This window comes from Lynx canadensis, chromosome B3 (genome assembly GCF_007474595.2).
Source record: "Lynx canadensis isolate LIC74 chromosome B3, mLynCan4.pri.v2, whole genome shotgun sequence".
In the NCBI taxonomy this organism is placed as follows: Eukaryota; Metazoa; Chordata; class Mammalia; order Carnivora; family Felidae; genus Lynx; species Lynx canadensis.
In genome coordinates this window covers 88,081,974-88,101,455 of record NC_044308.2, presented here as the reverse complement: position 1 = coordinate 88,101,455, position 19,482 = coordinate 88,081,974, and the positions used below count along the sequence as shown (strand labels likewise).

Below are 19,482 nucleotides of genomic sequence, written 5' to 3'. Positions count from 1 at the left end.
TATCTCTCTCTCTCTGCCCCTCCTGCCCCTGCTCACACTCTGCTTTCTCTCTCTCTCAAAAATAAACATTTTAAAAAAATTTTAAAGAGTAATTTTAAAATCTAAGACATTATAGTATACAAATATATTTTTTACATATAGTTATACAAGTGAAAACACATTGTAAAAGTATAATCCCTCTGATATACTGCATTCATGATCTCAATTCTTCACCATCCTTGTACCTTTGTCTTCAAGAGGCAGAATATATTTCCTGCCCACTGATTCTAAATTATGTCATGTGACTTGCTTTGGTCAATCAAATGTTAGCTGTTCTGACTCAGAGAGATTTAAAAAAGCATGTTTTTGCTTTTCTACTCCTGTACTTCAGCAACAAGAATGAGAGACTCAAAGAATGAAGCTCCATTTCTTTTTTTCTTTTTTTTTTTAATTTTTTTTTTTCAACATTTATTTATTTTTGGGACAGAGAGAGACAGAGCATGAACGGGGGAGGGGCAGAGAGAGAGGGAGACACAGAATCGGAAACAGGCTCCAGGCTCTGAGCCATCAGCCCAGAGCCCGACGCGGGGCTCGAACTCCCGGACCGCGAGATCGTGACCTGGGTGAAGTCGGACGCTTAACCGACTGCGCCACCCAGGCGCCCCTGAAGCTCCATTTCTTATGGAGTAAAGCACTGAGTCAAGTAAGTCACTTTGGTTAAATTTCTGTTGCATAAGTTCTTATTTATTAAGAACTTACAGGGGTACCTGAGTGGCTCAGTCAGTTAAGCATCCAATCCAACTCTTGATTTCGGCTTAGGTTATGATCTCATGGTTCGGGAGACCAAGCCCCATGTCAAGCCCTGTGTCAAGCCCGCCTCCAGCCCCACCACCAGCCCTGCATCAGGTCCCGGAACAGGCCCCACAAGTCGAGTGTGGAGCCTGCTTGGGATTCTCTCTCTCCCTCTGTCTCTGCCCCTCTCCTGCTCCTGCACTCTCTTGCTCTTTCTCTGTCTCTCTCTCAAAATAAATAAACTTTAAAAAAAAAAAAAAAAAAATGAACTTGTAATGGGTGAGTTATTTAGAACATATTCTTGTTAAAATTCTAATCCAATTACTGTATGATAGGTGAATGTTAACTTATTTATATTATCCATCAATAACATTTTTTTCCTGCAAAGTTGAAAAGATTTCTAAGTTCCTAAGATGAAGAAAAATGAACTGAAAACAGCCTTGATCTGAATGCTAGTTATCCAAATGTGCTCAAATTATGAAAAGACCAAGTTATATGCTAAAGAATACTTGCACTTCCTGTATATGTACTGTATCCAATAAAAAGGATTTCATTTTTACTTTTGATTTTAAAATAAGGATTCCCAGAAAGCTGCAAAAATAATACAGAGGGGAAAAAATAATAATAATACAGAGAAGTCCTACACACCCTTTACCCCATTTCCCCCAATCTTCCGTAACTAGTGTGCAATATAATAACCAGGAAACTAATACTAATACAATGCAAGTATATAGTTCATGCCAACTTATCACATGTGTACATGTGTGTAATCACCACCACACTCAAGCTACTGAACTATTCCATCACCAGAAAGATCTCCCTCATACTACCCTTTATAGTCTCATCCACACACCTTCCCTTACTATCTCTAACCCATGGGAAACCCCTAATCTGTTTTCCATTTCTATCATTTTGTCAGTTCGAAAATGTGATATATATGTAATTATACAGTAGCTGACCTTCAGAGATTGTTTTCATTCAACATAGTGCCCTTGAAATTTATCCAAATTGTTCATGCATCAACAGTTCATTATTTCTAGTTTGATTCCACTGTAAACACAGAATACCGTATATAATTTCAATTATTTTCAATTTGTTTCATGGCCCAGGATATGATTTATCTTAGGAAATGTTCCTTTGGGGCTTGGAAAGCATGTATATTCTGCTGCTATTGGGTGGCGTATTCTATAAATGTAGATTAGATCCTATTGGTTAACAGTATTATTCAGTTCTTGTATATCCTTGCCAAATTGTCTAGTTGTTCTACCAACTGTAAAGAGAGATACTGAAGCCTTCAACTATAATGGTACATTTACGTTTCTCCTTTCAGTTCTATCACTTTTTACTTCACATATTTTGTAGCTCTCTTGCTTGCTATATAGACATTTGTGTTTGCTATGTCTTCTTGATGCTTTTTATCATTATGTGATGTTTTTCTGTCTCTGGTAATTTTCTTTGCTTTTAAGTTTACTTTATCTGATGTTAATAATAACCACTAGTGCTGTCTTCTGATTAATATTTGCATAGTATTACCTTTTCCCATCCTTTTATTTTCAACCTATCTACTTATACTATTATATTTGAATGAGTTTTGTACTCAGCAAAGAGTTGAGTCATGGTTTGTTTTTTAATTCATTCTACCAATTTGTCTTTTAACTGCTGATGTTAGACAATTTACAATCAATGTAATTAGTAATACATTAGGGCTTAAGTCGTTTTTTTTTGTTTCTATTTGCTCCCTATATCCCCTCTTCAAAGTATTTAACAGTGCAAAAACAAATGATTCCTTAGAATTATAGAATTTCTTATATTTCTGCTTACTTGTCTTAAATCAAAAAAAAATTTTTTTAATTCTTGCCAAGTTCTAACATGTTAAGGAAATATATGAAATTTACAAAGCATGCTTCATAGGACTACATTATAGAAAATCTCAGATAACTACAGAATCTATATTCCTCAGAAATTCAGTTATTTCAGTTGCCATTTTTTAACACCACTGTTTTTTAAACTAAAAACATGACCCTCATGTCAGAATGATCATTCGTCTTCAAAGCAGCTACTATAAAATTATTCTCATGACATTTAAAAAATGCTTACAATGAATAAAAAGATAAGAAATCTCAGCAGACAGTAAAAGTATTTAAAAATGAAAATTCTAAAACTGAAAAATACAATATCTAAAATAAAACTTTTCCACAGGGCATTTGGGTGGCTCAGTCGGTTAAGCCTCCAACATCGGCTCAGGTCATGATCTCACAGTTCGTGAATTCGAGCCCTGCGTCAAGCTCTGTGCTGACAGCTCAGAGCCTGGAGCCGGCTTTGGATTCTGTGTCTCCCTCTCTCTCTGCCCCTCCCCTGCTCATGCTCTCTTGCTCTCTCTCTCTCTCTCCTTCAGAAATAAACATTAAAAAAATTTTTTAAATAAAATAAAATAAAACTTTTCCTAGATAGGTTTAATATATATTAATAGCAAAATGAAAAAAACAAAAATAAATTTTTTAAATTAAAAAATATTAATAGCAGAATAGAGATGACAGAGAGAAGAGTCAGTAAACTTAAAGACAGAGCAACAGAAATTATTCAACTTTCAAAAGAAGGAAAAAAACCTGGAAACAAAATGAAAACAGACTTAGGTATCTATGAGATAATACCAAAAGTCTAAAATTATAGGCTTCAGGCAATTTTTAAAGGACATGTAAAAAATTTTCTAATTTTATGAATGAACAATAACAAAGTCAATACTGAGTTCTAGTCTCAGCTATCTACCTAGCTACTTTAACCTAAGACTGCCAACTAATCTCTTGGAGGACTGTGTGCTCTTTCCATATAATAAGGGCAGTGGTTTTATATGGATTAGTGGTTTTTAGATTTAGCTATTCCTCAGAACCTCCAAGGGAGTATTTTAGAAATATAGGCCTTACCTCTGAAGTTCATGTTCCAAAGGTCTGATCTGAAGGGGGACCCAGATATGTCTGCATTTTCCTTGAAGTTTCTTAGGCTACTTCTGAAGGTAAGCCAACTTTGAAAACCACTACACCAGATTTTACTTGGAGAGTTAGCACATGTGACAGGGATTCTTGGTATTAATAGCTTGTAAATTCTCAAAGGAAAGTTCTCTACACAGATGTAGCGATATGATAATACACCAAAATCTTGCAATCAAGTTCTTAGAGAAAGGGGCTGTAGTTTATTATCTTTATTTTTATCATAGCAAAACTTTTTAGTGAATGTTAAAGTCAAGAAAGAATCTTTGAAAGATGTTCTATGCCACTCCCCTAAAAGATTTTTTTTTTTTTTTTTTTTTGAGAGACAGAGCATGCAAGCAGGGGAAAGTGGTAGAGGGGGAGGGGGGGGAGAGAGAGAGAGAAAGAGAGAGAGAGAGAGAGAGAGAGAGAGTCTTAAGCAGGTTCCACACTCAGAGCAGAGCCTGACATGGGGCTTGATCCTACAACCCTGGGATCATGATCTGAGCCTAAATCAAGAATCAGACACCCAGTCAACTGAGCCACTCAGGCTCTGCAGGAGCCACCATTTCTTAGAACATATACACACTACTACTACAGCAAGAGCTGATTCTTGGAATTAAAGTTATTTTACCATGATATTCTTACTCTCTCCAACTCCTCAGGAAGGAATCTGAAGTAGTATGTTTTTTTTTAATTTATACAAAGCAGGCATAGCTCACTTCACATAAGAGGTGTCCCTGAAACACTGCATAAATAAAAGTTTAGCAAACTAAAAAATTTTAAATACATTCGTTGGGAGAGTAAGAGCTATTAGAAGAATAGCAGTTATTGCCTTCCTTCAGGATATTCTGCTGTGACTCTTCTGGTAAATATATTTATTTTAGCAGTTAATCTAAGGTATACTGTTTAATGAAGAAAGACAATTACAAGAAGGTGAATAGTGTAATTGCACAGAAGTGATGAGGGAATTTTTCTATTTATGTTTATGAACATATACCAAAAAAAAAAAAAAAAAAATCCTAAAATATATAAAACTAAATACCTGGAAAAGCATGCTAAGATGATGAGGGAGATTTTTTTCACTTTCCTAATTACACATTTCTTCATTGTTTGGACTTTCTAAAATAGACATGTATTACTTCTATGAGCAATAAAAATAATAAAGATATTCCATGAGAGGGTTGGGAGGGAAACAAAGCAGCTTTCTGTAACATGAACAATTACCCCTAATTATTATGGTTAGAAATTTGTGTTATTATTGTTTTCCAATATGTATCAGCTTTTCTTAAAACAGGACATACATGTACTCCTCTTTTCTTCCATTCTTCTGTTTCATATACTGCTTACCTTTGAAATATAAATAATTACACTCTCTCCATACCTGATGGAGGGATCATCATCCTACGATCCTGCTCCCATGGAGGTGAAAGGGACCCAGTGTCAGAAGGTGCTCTATGGGCATCAGTTAACCTATCACAGCTTGATTCTCCTCTTTCATTGGTATTCTGATAGTCCAGAGGATTCCCTGGGCCTCTTGAGCCTAATTAAAGAAAAAATTACAATTCTGTTTTATCTAAAAAAATATTATAAGACCTATCATCAAATGAAATCCAGGCAGCTTTTAAAAAGTGAAAACAATCAGATTCCAATGAAGTTTCCCTAAGACATATTAGACTGTAATTCCATCCTACCAAAGCCTAGGACAAAGACTAGGACAATGAGGAAAAAATAATCTTGCCATGTGTATAAACAAATAATTGCCTATAAAAGTCATTTATAAATGTTACCACCATCATCATTTACATAGGAAATCAGTGGCTAAATTATAAATTATAAATATTAACTCTGAAAAATAAAAGTATGAAGTGAATTACAAAGTAAAGACCTCTATATCAGATGGAATAAAAAAATTATGAGGTTTTTGTTGCTTACACTAATATGCCAATAGTCAAAAAGAGCATGATTCTTTTAACACAGTCATCTTAGAGGTTATATACCTATTTCAATAATTCTACAACTATTCAAAGTATTTTTAGAACAACTCTTTTAGAAATGTACTTGGATTAACTTAAGAGACACTCAAGAAATCGCATCTCGGGGCGCCTGGGTGGCGCAGTCGGTTAAGCGTCCGACTTCAGCCAGGTCACGATCTCGCGGTCCGTGGGTTCGAGCCCCGCGTCAGGCTCTGGGCTGATGGCTCAGAGCCTGGAGCCTGTTTCCGATTCTGTGTCTCCCTCTCTCTCTGCCCCTCCCCCGTTCATGCTCTGTCTCTCTCTGTCCCAAAAATAAATAAACGTTGAAAAAAAAAAAAAATTAAAAAAAAAAAAAAAAAAAAAAAAAAAAATCGCATCTCAATGCTGAAACAGGATTCTACTTCTGTCCAAAAATGATTTTAACCAGTCTGATTACAAACTTTATACCCACCAGATAAATTTGGCTTTAAAGGGCTTTTAGCAATTTCTGAATATCAAATTCACCTTCAAAAAGAGCTCACAACTCTGAAGGCAAGTCTAAAACAAGAGTTTCAAAAACAACAGCACTGTTGGAAGAAATACTTTGAACAAGGTAACACTCATTCGGATAAGGAAATCTGGCATGCTTACATTTATAAAGAAAGACCATCATTATAAAGTTCCCTTCTTATGACCACAAAAAACACAGTACCTCAATTAATATCACATATTCAATTAAAATGGAAAAAACAAATACAAAAATTTTTTCAACATTAAATAACAAAATATGTTAGTACTTCATTTATCTGTCACTGAGGGGGGAATGCGGTCTTCTCAAAACTATATTGCCCAGAAAACAAAAGCTTTTTTTCTTTTTAACCTTCTAAGGAATAGATTTTCTTAAAAAAATTTAATAGAAATCTTTCTAAAATGTCTCCACAGTTCAGTACACCTTTAAGCGACTAAAACTATTTCAACTTTTCTTGGTAACTTGTACAAATCAATATAAGAATCTTTTTTAAAAAATACATAATAATCTTTTAAAAAAATTTTATCTGCTCTCTTTTGTACAGTCAGGAGGTAAACTGACTTTTATATTCTGAAAGTAAGTCAACTATCTCTTTTCCTCATAGTTGTGTATTCCCCAAATCTTTCTTTCCAGCTTGTTCATCCTTCTAATAAGGTCATTAGAAGAAAAAGGCTAGGAAAGCAGAAAATTAAACTGGAAAAAAAATGTGCGTCAATTAGGCTGAGTTCATCTAGTGTGAAACACAGATCTTTAAAGAAGACATTCAAAGACCTTCTCTTGATTGCTTCCTTTCAGAAGACCAAAATACAGACCAACCAACCGACTACCAGGGAAAAAATTACAAACTTAAAAATGCTAAAGGTTAAAATTTTCATTCAGACTAAAAGTTACATGAAATTTACTCTAAAAAGAAATTATTTTCCTTATGTTCCATCTGATTCAAACATATATCTCATTCAAACTTTCAAATTTAAAAAGATAATAAAAGGAAGGAAAAGGGCACTATTCACCCTTCTTCAGTGAGTCATAGTAACTTTTATTCCAAAGCAACTCTTTTAAGACCTACTAATAACTTACCTAAAACTTCTGTAGCTCTTCAAACAAACAGTAAAACACCCTTGCAAATAATCTAAACACAACATTTCTCAAAAGTAATAAAAAGGAGAGGAAAGTAATTTAAATAGGAGAGGAGAAATCAAAGGTAATTCTTACTTATTACAAATATCCAATTGACTACAAGCAATCCTTGACTTATGTCATTCAACTTCTAGTGATTCACATTTGCAATTTAGCCAATTATACCTTTATTTCTAGGGAACTGTTTTTCAGATTGCTGGCTGCAAACCATCATGGTGCATGAAATTAGTCTTAATGAGCAACTTTTTTAAATGAAATGGAACAGAAATGAACACAAAATACCAGAAAGCGTCAAAAATAGTAAAGGTAGTACTACTTCATGTAAATGGCTTCTATTACATTTATGTTGGCATGTAATGTGACATGATATAAAATATATTTCTTAATATAGGTCAAAAAAACAGGAGGAAAATAGATTTGAGGGCACACATGTGAATTTCAAAATTAGTCTCCTTCCTCAAATGCTCAAAGGAAAGGTCTCCCAGGGCTCCAAGTGTCAGTCTGCAACTCACTCTTTCCCTAGGAGTTTTCAGTTCAAAGCCAACACAAGCAAAAGTTCTCTCTGAAATATCCCCAGGCTGTGGGTCCAATCAGCAGTGGGACTGGGAACTGGGAGGGACCAATGGGAAGTATACCAAACTGAGGATACAAAGACGTAAAGAGGAAATGGGCAAAGGGAGAATATCCCATAACCCATAGAAATTTTATTTTCTCATTCTTTGAAGGGAATCCCAAAGAAAGAGCTCCAAAAATATTTAAAATAATGGCAGTTTCAACAGAACAGGACAGCATCCCTGAGAGACTATTTTTGGTAAGTAGTATCCATTTGAGTATATGAGCTGTGAGAAGTTGGATTTAGTTTGGTGTTTTTATTTAGTCTCAATACTTTCCGTTCCTACCTCAGACTCAACATGCTAGATTCACTGATAAAAAGGGGGGAATAGAGACACAACACTGATGAAGAATGTTATTAGCTCTTATACAACACAGATTTGGGGCTAAAAACCTAAGACTTTTGACTTGGGAATGAACAGCACTGTTTACCTTTTAATTTTGCCACAATTCAAGGGAAAATTTTAAAGCAACTTGACAAAGTGAGGTGAGAAATCAAAAGAGGAAAACTCCAGGTACACAGGTAATGCCAGGATGAGCGCTGATGAAGTAAATGGAGAAAGACCAAGAGCTAATGCACAGGCTTGAAGTAGCTGCTAGAATTTGCAAAACCCCATACAGGGTAACAAAGCAATCTTGGGTCAGTTTCTCAAAGTATTAAATCATTTCCGTCTCCCTTAAGGCACCCATCAAAACTCTTCTTGAGAAGTACTCAAGATAGTACTTCTGTATTACTCCACTCTAAAAAGAAGGTTCTTTCTTTTACTTTCTGATTTTCTAAAATAAAAAGATCATGATAATGAAGTAAAAAAAGATTTTAGAAATTCTACATTTTAAGAATGTTTTGTTAAAATACAATTTTATGCTAAGTTATATTGTTATCATATTTCATGTATTCTTTGTAAAGTGTTGTATCATGTAGTATAATATATAGTTTTTAAGAAGTCAAATGATCTAAAAAGATTAAGGGCTTGACCAAAACATAACCTACTATACCTGTTTCTAAGAGAAAAATATATTAAAATTACATGTCATAGAGCTCCTTTTCCAAACAAAAATAACCCACAATAAGTGCAAGGAATGCCTGTATTTTCCAAAGATTTATTTTAAAGATCATTTTAAAGATAAGTTGAGATGAAAATATAAAGTAAGGAAGAAATCTAGAGTAATAAAGATGTTTAAACAATATACCTCTTCCTCCTCCCCCTGGAAGCAAAGGTGAGAGTCTGAGTGGACCCTCCAACAAAGTTGGAGGGGAGAGAAAAGCTCTCGTTTCAGATGAAGGTCGACCCAATGGTGAGGGACCATATGGGGAATGCTCTGGAATAATTAAAACAGCATATTTAAATTCATAGTTTCAGTTAGCTACACTATAGATTAGAATCCCATTTCAACAATTTCCATCAAGTCACCCTATTGTCAATTTAAGTTTAATCCACATCCTAAACACTTAGCATGCTCTGGGTTTTATTAATACGGGATAGAATTAAATATGGAACCCTGTGGTTTAAAGTCTGTCTACCAAGTGGACACTGTAGTCAAGAAAAATATTATTCTCTTGGTAATAATACACTTAAGTAACCATACAATATTAAGCAAAGGATACTGGTGATATTTTAGAACCATGAGAGGATTTGGGGGCCATGAAGTTTGTTTGGTTTTGCTTTTAATGGCAGTATGCTTCCAGACATTTCAGCTGATAAGAGTTGTAATATGGAAGGGCTCAGCTGAAATTAGGGCCAGATAGGCTAGGCCATGTTGAGCCATGAATTATTTGAGTGAAGCTCAGATTTTTCAAAATAGAAATGCAAAATCCTCTGAAGCATCAGAAACAACTTTTGATTCATTACCACTGAAAATTCAGTTTACATATACTTATTTATCAAATAAATCACTTTCTAAACCATATAACCAGGAGCCCTATCATTTTACAAACTTCACCACTCCCAAGTAATGATTATGCTTCCAAAGATCTAAAATCAACATCAGAAAGCAAACTTAAATACCACCAAAATAATACTTTTTAAATATGTTAAATTTTATTATGTAGCTTATATAACGGTCAAATGCAATTACAACAAACGATCAAAGCATTATTTAATCTTTACAAGACTTCTGCATTACGTTCAGTCAAGAATTCCTTCTGTATAATTGCCCCCCACTCCAACCTTTGTTACTATTTGAAATTAATAACCTGTTATTTTGTAATGTAAAAACATTTTCATTCTAATGAAATTAGACTCTCAAAAGTGATTTTTACAACTTTGAAATGGTTATTAAAATGGGATTCTACCTATATAAAGTTAGGTTTATTTTCCCTGCCTTAGATGCTTAATTCCAATTCAACCAAAAATTATTTTGAAAAATTTAAACTACTTGGAACAGTATGAGATCATTAAAGATGCTAACTCATTAATGAATAGACAAAAATATTAAATACATCTTCCAAAGACCTGGTCCTCTCTTGGAGGTAATTAAAGCAATCAAATCTCAGATTATTAATGTTTTCCCACCTTCTTAATTGATACTTTTAAATAATTAAAAACATCTGTTTTAAATCTTGTTTTTATAATTCAAGCAAATCCCAATGAGTAGTGGATATATAAACAGTCACAATGTTATTCCCTTTAAGCACTCCTTACTCATTTTCCCAAGAAATATTGAGTACCTTACTACATGCCTTTCACTTTGCTTTTCAAAGAGCTCAATGTGCTAAATATACATCATCTTACAAAAGCCCACTAAGAAATAAAGGCAGCAATTATTTACATTATTTCCAGGGTAACAAAACTCAGAAACTTGGGAGATTTTGCTAGAACTCAGATTAGAATCCTGGCTCCAAAATCTAAAATATTTATAAATAATAGTATTAATTTACACTAATATAAAAGGTATGTGCAATATATACATATATATGTATTTTAAATGAGGGTTTAAAAAAAAAAAAGACTACCTCTGCCAAATGCTGTATTTGGAACATCAAGTGCATAAGGATCTTTTTCTAAAAGTTCAAATTTAAACTCTGTTTCAGTTAATCTGCAAATAAAGAACAAACATCTCTAAGTTACTCATCTAAGAAAAGCACCCACATTTCAAGAAAAATGCCTCTTCCAAGTACAAGGATCTCTTCACTATCTCAATATTTACACAGAAGAAACAAATCTTTTAAAATTATTCTGACCAGTAATAAATGGAATTGTTGAATCACTAAATCATACACCTGAAATATAACACTGTGTATTAACTACACTGTAATTAAAATTAAGAAAGAAAACAAAATAAATAAATAAATCAATATTCTGACCAAAACACCTTTCCATAACAGGTAACAGGGTTCTTTCTGCCTAGTGATAGTGACGTTTTATTGAGGTTTGAAATCACTTTGTTTTGTTCTGTGTTCAAAACTAGACTTCAGTGAATACTATTACACAGAATCCAAATTTTAGAAATAGCAGGGCTTTCCAAGGTCAACCAGTTCTAATGTATCAGTTTACAAGTAAGGAAACTGAGCTAAAAGTTTACATGATTTATTCAAAATTAAAGTAACAGGATTAAAACACAGGGTTCCTAGCTCTGCATCTCACCTGCTTTCCATTGTAATGTTACCCAAATGATTCTAATCACAACACAAAATAGGAATCCAGTGAACTCATCCTACTATTTTATTCCTAAACCTTTTATCTTAAAATTGTGACTTTTTTTTTTTTTTTTAATATGGAACGCTTCACGAATTTGCGTGTCATCCTTGCGCAGGGGCCATGCTAATCTTCTCTGTATCGTTCCAATTTTAGTATATGTGCTGCCGAAGCGAGCACAAAAATTGTGACATTTTAAAAGAATCTTATTTCTAGTTCTTGATCATAAGATCTGACATAGAACATTTAATCACGCAGTTTTAATTTCAAAGTAGAAAAGACAAGCAAAAAGACTACACTATCATGGAATAATGTTAATGGTACATTCTGGCAAGAAATTAGAACACCTGGGAAGAGATGTTTGCTCCTAGAAAAGCATTTATTCTTCCCTTCGATCATACATTGTAAGCTTTTATTCTTTCATTTTATTATTGCATGGCAATGTCACCCAATACAATAAAACAAGAGAATGAAAGAAATAATAAAAATGGATTCTACCCATATCTACTAAAAGATGCCAATACTCTGAGAATTACCACATCAGAGATCTATCTTTTCTCTTTCCATCCCTTGTAATTGTCTTCTTCCTACTCAAGTTAAAAAAAAAAAAAAAAAAAAACTGGGGTGGCGGGGCAGTGCCTGGGTGGCTCAGTTGGTTAAGCCGCCAACTCCTGATTTCAGCTGAGGTCACGATCTCATAGTTGGTGAGATCGAGCACCGTGTTGGGCTCTGCACTGCTGCTTGGGATTCTTTCTTTCTCCCTCTCTCTCTCTCTCTCTCTGCCTGCCCCTGCTCACATGAGCTCTCTCTCTCTCTCAAATAAATACACAAGAAAAAAATTTCTTTAAGTTATGCTTTTTACAGAAGAACATGTAAACAATTTACTTCTCTTAAAGTAACCTAAGACAAATGTTTCAAACAAAAAATCTAGTACCTTATAATTAATAAATATTTCACCACTAGATATGCTGGATTCACTGCAAGTTTGTCCCTACAAAAATATTATATAATAAACAAAATACAACTAAAAATAAAGTAATAACTAAAGCTTAAAGTGTTCCCACTAAGATACTTACTTTTGTCTACTGTGAGCATTTTCTTTCCTTAAATCATTAAGATTTCTTTCAGCAGTCCGAGCTGCCAACTTAAAGAAAACAATACATTTTCATTTTTTTAAATACGTTTTTAAAATAACACTTATACAAATGTAAAATGGAAGATAAGCATTCACACATATCACAATACATTAGAATGCATTTCAGTAAACTCAGTGTAAAAAATTTTTAACTTACAGAATTTTTTTTAAAGGAAATGAGTTTCCTATAACCAAAAGACATGAGTCTAAGGCTGGAGTTTGATCATGTACTTGCCAATAAATGCGGTTATCTAGATGTGAAGGCAAGAATTAGCACTATTTGGTGCTGTCAATATCCAAATAACATGACAGAAGCAATGTAAGAGGACCCAAGCTTAGGGTGATGAGAATGGAGACTCAGAATCATTATGTACAGGTACTCTGGCTATAAAAGCAGATAACCAACTCTGGAGAGAAATCACTATAATTCTGTGAAACCATAAAGATCTAAAACAGTTTCACAACATGCCTGTACAGGCCATTTTTTTAAATCGCTGAATATAACCAAAGCATGCAGTCTGTTTGTTAAGATCATATTCCCACTCCCATAAGCTTTTACATTGGTTTAGTGATACTTGTATTTAATAACAGATTCGGGGCGCCTGGGTGGCTCAGTTGGTTAAGCATGTATCTGACTCTTGATTTTGGCTCTGGTCATGGTCTCACAGTGTGTGAGATGCAGCCCTGCGTCGGGCTCCATGCTGACATCGCAACACCTACTCAGGATTCTCTCTCCCTCTCTCTCTGCCCCTCTCCTGCCCATGCACAAGCACTCTCAAAAACAAGTAAATAAACTTAAAAAAAAAAAAAAATTAGAAAATCAGAGTATGTATGCTATGGGAAAAAAACTTACACCTATAATAAACAGCAAGAACATACAATATTCCTAAATAGTTTGTGGGCAAAGATTAAACTTGTATGGAATACTATATGTTTCCCAGTCATTCTGTGAACTCTCTAGTTAAACAGCAGCAGCGTATGGAGCATCAGACCTGTCCAAACTAACGCAACGCACTGGGGCAAACTTATCTATTATACAAAGGCAAATTAACTCAACCTAGAACCATAACTTTTTACAGGTTAAAAGAACTTTACTATCAAATGTATTCACTTAAAATTGTGAACTACACATTAGAATTGACTTTAACTGGCCAAAGAATAAAGAATGTTAAATACACACACACAAACAAAACAAAACCAAACCCTAGCTTAACCATATTTTAGCATTCATTATCAAAAAGATTCCAATGTAAATCATTTTCTAGTATATAATGATATAATCAATTTTGTACTAACAAAAACAATACTACACAATAACAATCTTAGTTAATAAAATATCAATTCATTCATTTAGCAACGTGTTTTAACAACACAGAATCAAAACTACTTCTAAATGTTTTCTACACAGTATAGTATTACATATTTACTCTTAATTATAGGAGACAAAACAATACAAAGTTACTAAGTCAAAAAAAGTAAATCCTAGTATGATTATAGTGCTATCAATATTAAAGATAAATCTACAAAAAATATATAAGAATAAACAGATGCTAAATGATTACAGGCTTTTAAAAAGTTTACACTTCAAAGGTTAGGTAAAACTATAATTTCAATGAATGACCACATTGTATTCAGATATTACTTACAATATGCAAAAAAGCATTCTATTAAGTGCAGGTGTTAAGCCCCTATCTTAAGAAGCTTAAATCTGTGGTAAGGACAACTATTGTACTTGTCACAGAACACATAAAAACAAAGTATTATATGAGTTCAAAGGAAGAAAACATTAACTCTAATAGGAGGGAGCAAAGAAATGCTCAAAGGAAAAAGTAACATCCAAAATTATAAAATTATTTATAACAATAAAAAAGTGGAAACAAACTAAACATTTGTCAAATGGAAAAGGTTTACATAAATTATAAAATATTCATAGAAAAATATCTATAATATATTAAGAAAGCAAGAACATAAAAACACTAATATATAGTATAATTTCATTTTTTAAAACATATACATGACTTATGTCTAAATATACTTAAAACATAGAATAAATTAAAGTGATACTGCTGATTACTTCTTGGTACATCCTTTGTAAATAGTCTGAACATTTTTTATTTAGTGAGTATACATTACTTTTATAAAATCTAAAAAAATCTTCATTTTTAGACATTAAGGGTATTTTCTGCATATTTTAACATAAAGTCTGTCATTTACTAAACTAGAAATTCAATGTATAATAACAGAGAAGCCACAGATTTAGAATCTAAAAAGTCAGAATTTTAATCTCTATTCTTCATTCTTTGATCATGTGACTTTGGGCTATTTCCCCACCTATAAAACTTAACTTATAATATCTATTTTATAGAGTTGTTGTGTGAATTCAATGAGTAATATACACAAAATGCCTTTAAGTACAGTGCCTAGAGCATTAAGAGATTAGCAAACATCAATTCCTCTCATCATGAAAAAATAATCTTTTTCTTTTTAATTTTATTTTTTATTTTTTTAAATTTACATCCAAATTAGTTAGCATATAGTGCAACAATGATTTCAGGAGTAGATTCCTTAGTGCCCCTTATCCATTTAGCCCATCCCCCCTCCCACAACCCCTCCAGTAACCCTCAGTTTGTTCTCCATATTTATGAGTCTCTTCTGTCATTAAAAAATAACCTTTATCTTACTATTCTGACTGTGGTGCGGAATGATGAAAAAAACTAAATTCATCTCCAAGCCCAGTCTAATTCATTAACAAATCTTCCACTTGAGCCCTCAACACAAAATCTGAGAAACGGGAAAAGCTTTGACATTCAACATGTCTAATTTCTCAACCTATACCAGAATCTCCACTCCAAGAAACATCCACCACTAAGAAATATCTCCCAAGCTTCAGTGTAACAAGAGTCTAGTAACAGTTAACATACACTGAGTGCTTACTACGTGTCAGGCACCTAACAGGCTTACATGAGTTATTTATTCATCACTATAACTCTGTAAAATAGGTACTACTGATATGTCTACCTTATAGGTAAAGAAACAGGTAAAGAAACAATTGTTGTTGTTACGGGTGTTGGAACCAGGATAACAACCAAAACTGGGTAACTCCAGACCCCAGGTGTTCACACATTGCACAAACTGTCTCTGCTTTAAGACTCCTAGGGACAAGTCCTCTGAAGGCCAGCTATTAACAACAGTTCTACAAATTAGATGGATCATTCTCACAATTAGTCAAAAGCCACATCCTTATCATTTCCTCATAGAGTTCTTCTGGAACACTGACATGCCACTTCTCATGATGATCTTTTTCTTGATGTGTATCAAGTAATTCAACACTGAGAATCAGATAACTGAATTGTAAAGCTTTTACAACTAGAAGAGCCTTTCGATGTCACTTAGTTCAATCTGTTGTTTTACAGATGAGTAAACAGGCCCAGTAATTTTAAGTAAGTTGTCCACAAGTAAATTAGTGGCAATCCAATGCTCTCAAAACAATCCATAAACACTGCATCACCTCCCCCAAAAGAGTATAAGCTCCTTGCAAAGTAAAAGCAGAGAAGGAAAAATCAGATTTTGTGAATAAGTGTTATAACCAAGTATTTAGTTCATAAAAAAACATAATTTCACTACCAGCAAAATTAAAAGAAATTTATTTAACACTACCTTAATTTTTGGTGTGAAAGTATATCTTTTAAACGGCTCATTTAAATTAGAAAAAAGAACAATCTGACAAAGAGAATATAATACTTACCCAATTATCATGTGCTTTTTTCTCATGGGAGATAATCTGAAAAAGAAATTCATTAAAATACTACTGATTTTCTTAGGTAAAAAATCTCACACTACCACTATGATTTAGTACACAATTCATAAACTCAAAAATAACTCAAGCATCTCTGAAAGTCAGTAACATTTTTAAAGCAAATTTTCATATACACATGACTACTCTATCACATTTTTAAAACAAAAAATGAATGTAAAGACAATTTTTGTCTAGTATATTTTTGCTTTATGCAAAAATCAACTACAATGAGTTGCTAAGAGATAATTAGTCCAAGTAAATACGAGACTCCAGTGCTGATATATGTTTATTTATTTACTTAATCCATATTCCCAAAGAAGCAGGAGACATGCCAATTTGAAACAATTTTAAAACTCAGCAATTTTAAATTCCTGGGGCACCTTTGTGGCTGGGTCAGTAGAGCATCCGACTTTGGCTCAGGTCATGATCTTACAGTTTGCGAGTTTCAGCCCCACATTGGGCTCGCTTCTATCGGCCTGTGAGCGCAGAGCCCACCTCAGATCCTCTGTCCCCCTCTCTTTACCCCTCCCCTGCTTGTACTCTCCCCAAAGTAAATTTTTTTAAATAATAAATAAGTAAATAAACAAACAAGTATTTTATTTCAGAACACTTGGCTCCCTATAAATGTTCCACAGCCACATGCAAAACCTCAAGAGACGTGGTACAACTATCAAGTAACTATACTCTTGCATCAAAACAGAGATACCAATTCGAACAAATCAGAATTGTTTAATACACACACACACACACACACACACACACACACACACACACACACACATATACCTGCCCTTGATAAGAATGAATGGTTCTCTCCAATTCTTCTTCAAGATCTTTGGCTCGCTTTCTACAAGGAATAATCATTCTACTATTAACATGCACTAAGAAATGACAGAACACACTATGTCTACTGAAAATATTAATTAAAACACCTAGAGTGTTTAATGTAAAAATAACTCCAGAACTCCACACTAATCACCTTTAAGACGTTCTAAAGTAGTATATTTTTTCCTAATATAATTTTAATATTAATTATGCTTTAAGAGTACTACTACTTGGGTTTACCTAAAACCAAAGGTTATGCCAAGATTTATATGGCATATTGGTTTGTTTTTATTACTAAGAAGCATGCACTTGGAAGAATTATTCAGATGTCTGTAATCTTAACAGAACTCTAGGAAATTAAAAGTCTCTGTGAAATAAAATGTTACTACCTTTATACAACTAATAAGATAATTCCTTCTCTTGGACAAAATCCAAGTTTACTCTTCCTAATGTAAAATTAAATATCACAACTATTTGGGATACTGCTAAAACTTGCCCCTTATTTTCTCTAGGTTTTCTATGATTTCCACAGAACTAATGACAAATGAACAAGGGAAAAACTAGACTTATCAATACTTCAGAAGTAGCTCACTCTTCTCTTTGAGGCATACTTCTCAAATTCATTAATATTGTATATATTCTTCCCCATTAGAACCAAAGAGGAAAGACCTTGAAATTAATGGATATTCATAAATTTCTTCATATTAACATAAAATAGGATTTCCCTATTTTAATGCAAGAGATTTAAAATCATGTACACTGAAAGGGAAACATTTCTCCTTTTATATTTTCTGTATAATTGCATAATAAAGCAAGATATACAAATGAAAAATAATGACAAATATCTTGGGTTTATTTGGGGGAGCTGCCTTATTATTTTTTCTAGTATTAGGTTTTTGGATACCCTCCCCACCTGAAAAAGAAAAGAGTAAAAAATATTCAATACCTATAGGTCTCCAGCTCTTCAGCTGCATGACTGATCTTTTCATCTGCTTTGGAAAGTTTCTCCTCTTTCTCTAATCGGTAATTTTCCTCTACTGTTAATTTCCTTGAAACAAAAAGTGTTTTGTTTTGTTTTGTTTTTTACTGTATGTCATAAGATAATCAATTATATCTTTTTAATAATACCACAACTGGTGCTTCTCAGAAAACAATTTGCATAAGACCACTAAAAACATCACATGCAAGAAAAAAAAAGTAGCTGCATAAATATTCCTGGTGTGGAAATTAATATTATAAACTCAAATTATAAACCACCTTGTCTAATATAGTACTATTAACACAAAAGATTCAAGAGTTTTCTATAAGACTTTTATCATGAAAATAAGATCAAAAGTAAATATTAGTAAAAACTATCATGACTATATTTTATCAAGCCTTCTTGTATAAAGCAGCGTGACATTTATTAGACAAGAAGTCACAGAGTAATAAACTGAATTTCAATAATTTTTAAATTGGTTGTTAAGTTGTTAACACGGTGATTAAGCTTCTAAGACAGTTTACACACATTTAAAAAAAATTATAATGAACCCAAAGTAAATAAAAGTAGTACTAGTAGTCCTATCTACTACTTTTAGTTCTTTTAATAAAAACAGCTAACTTACTGAGCCATTAGCATGTGCCAGAAATTGTTCTTAGACTTTTACATGCATTACTACCCTATGTAATTATCACAACAGCTCTATAAGAAGGGAAAGGAAACACAGAAAAACTAAATAAGTGAACCTAGGCATAGAGCTAGCAAGTAGTGACTCCATTATACTCTATTACCCCTGTGTTTCACATGGTATCATCAGTAACACTGGTCCCTCAAGAAATACTGAACACCACAGGAAAACACATATGGAGTCCTAAATGTGAATGTCTCCCCTTCTTCACGAACTTTGGGGAAAAACTATTGAAGAAATCCTACACGGTAGCAGTAAATGTTTTATAGTCCATAAACTACATTACCAATTGCTAAGAAATTACTCCCTAGGTCAATCGTTTCATAGGGTTAGAAGAAAATAAGTCATCTCCTCAGAAAAAGCATCAAAGTATGATGGGCTTGGACATGGAAGGAAGTGTGTTTTTACAAACCCTAGATTAAAAAAATGGCCAGAATTGTCTGCTGTAGAGAGGTAA

General features: G+C 33.3%; 1 protein-coding gene and 1 non-coding gene across 15 annotated transcripts in view; both read right to left on the bottom strand.

Moving 5' to 3' along the window:
- Positions 1-19,482, bottom strand: part of MIA2 (MIA SH3 domain ER export factor 2) — a 109,182-nt gene that overhangs the window by 15,072 nt on the left and 74,628 nt on the right. For 10 of the 14 annotated variants that reach the window (XM_030318998.1, XM_030318999.1, XM_030319000.1 and 7 more), the window contains 7 exons: positions 18,305-18,406; positions 17,320-17,380; positions 16,483-16,518; positions 12,679-12,746; positions 10,921-11,003; positions 9,159-9,287; positions 5,119-5,277 (listed from right to left, as the gene is read on the bottom strand). In XM_030318998.1, the coding sequence (XP_030174858.1) occupies positions 5,119-5,277; positions 9,159-9,287; positions 10,921-11,003; positions 12,679-12,746; positions 16,483-16,518; positions 17,320-17,380; positions 18,305-18,406 (638 nt within the window). The remainder of the gene's footprint in view (positions 1-5,118; positions 5,278-9,158; positions 9,288-10,920; positions 11,004-12,678; positions 12,747-16,482; positions 16,519-17,319; positions 17,381-18,304; positions 18,407-19,482) is intronic. The other 4 variants (XM_030319001.1, XM_032593705.1, XM_030319008.2 and 1 more) reach the window with 1 other exon arrangement.
- On the bottom strand, positions 11,676-11,782 carry LOC115517321. The gene has a single exon (XR_003969785.1). It is a non-coding gene; the product is annotated as a U6 spliceosomal RNA (small nuclear RNA).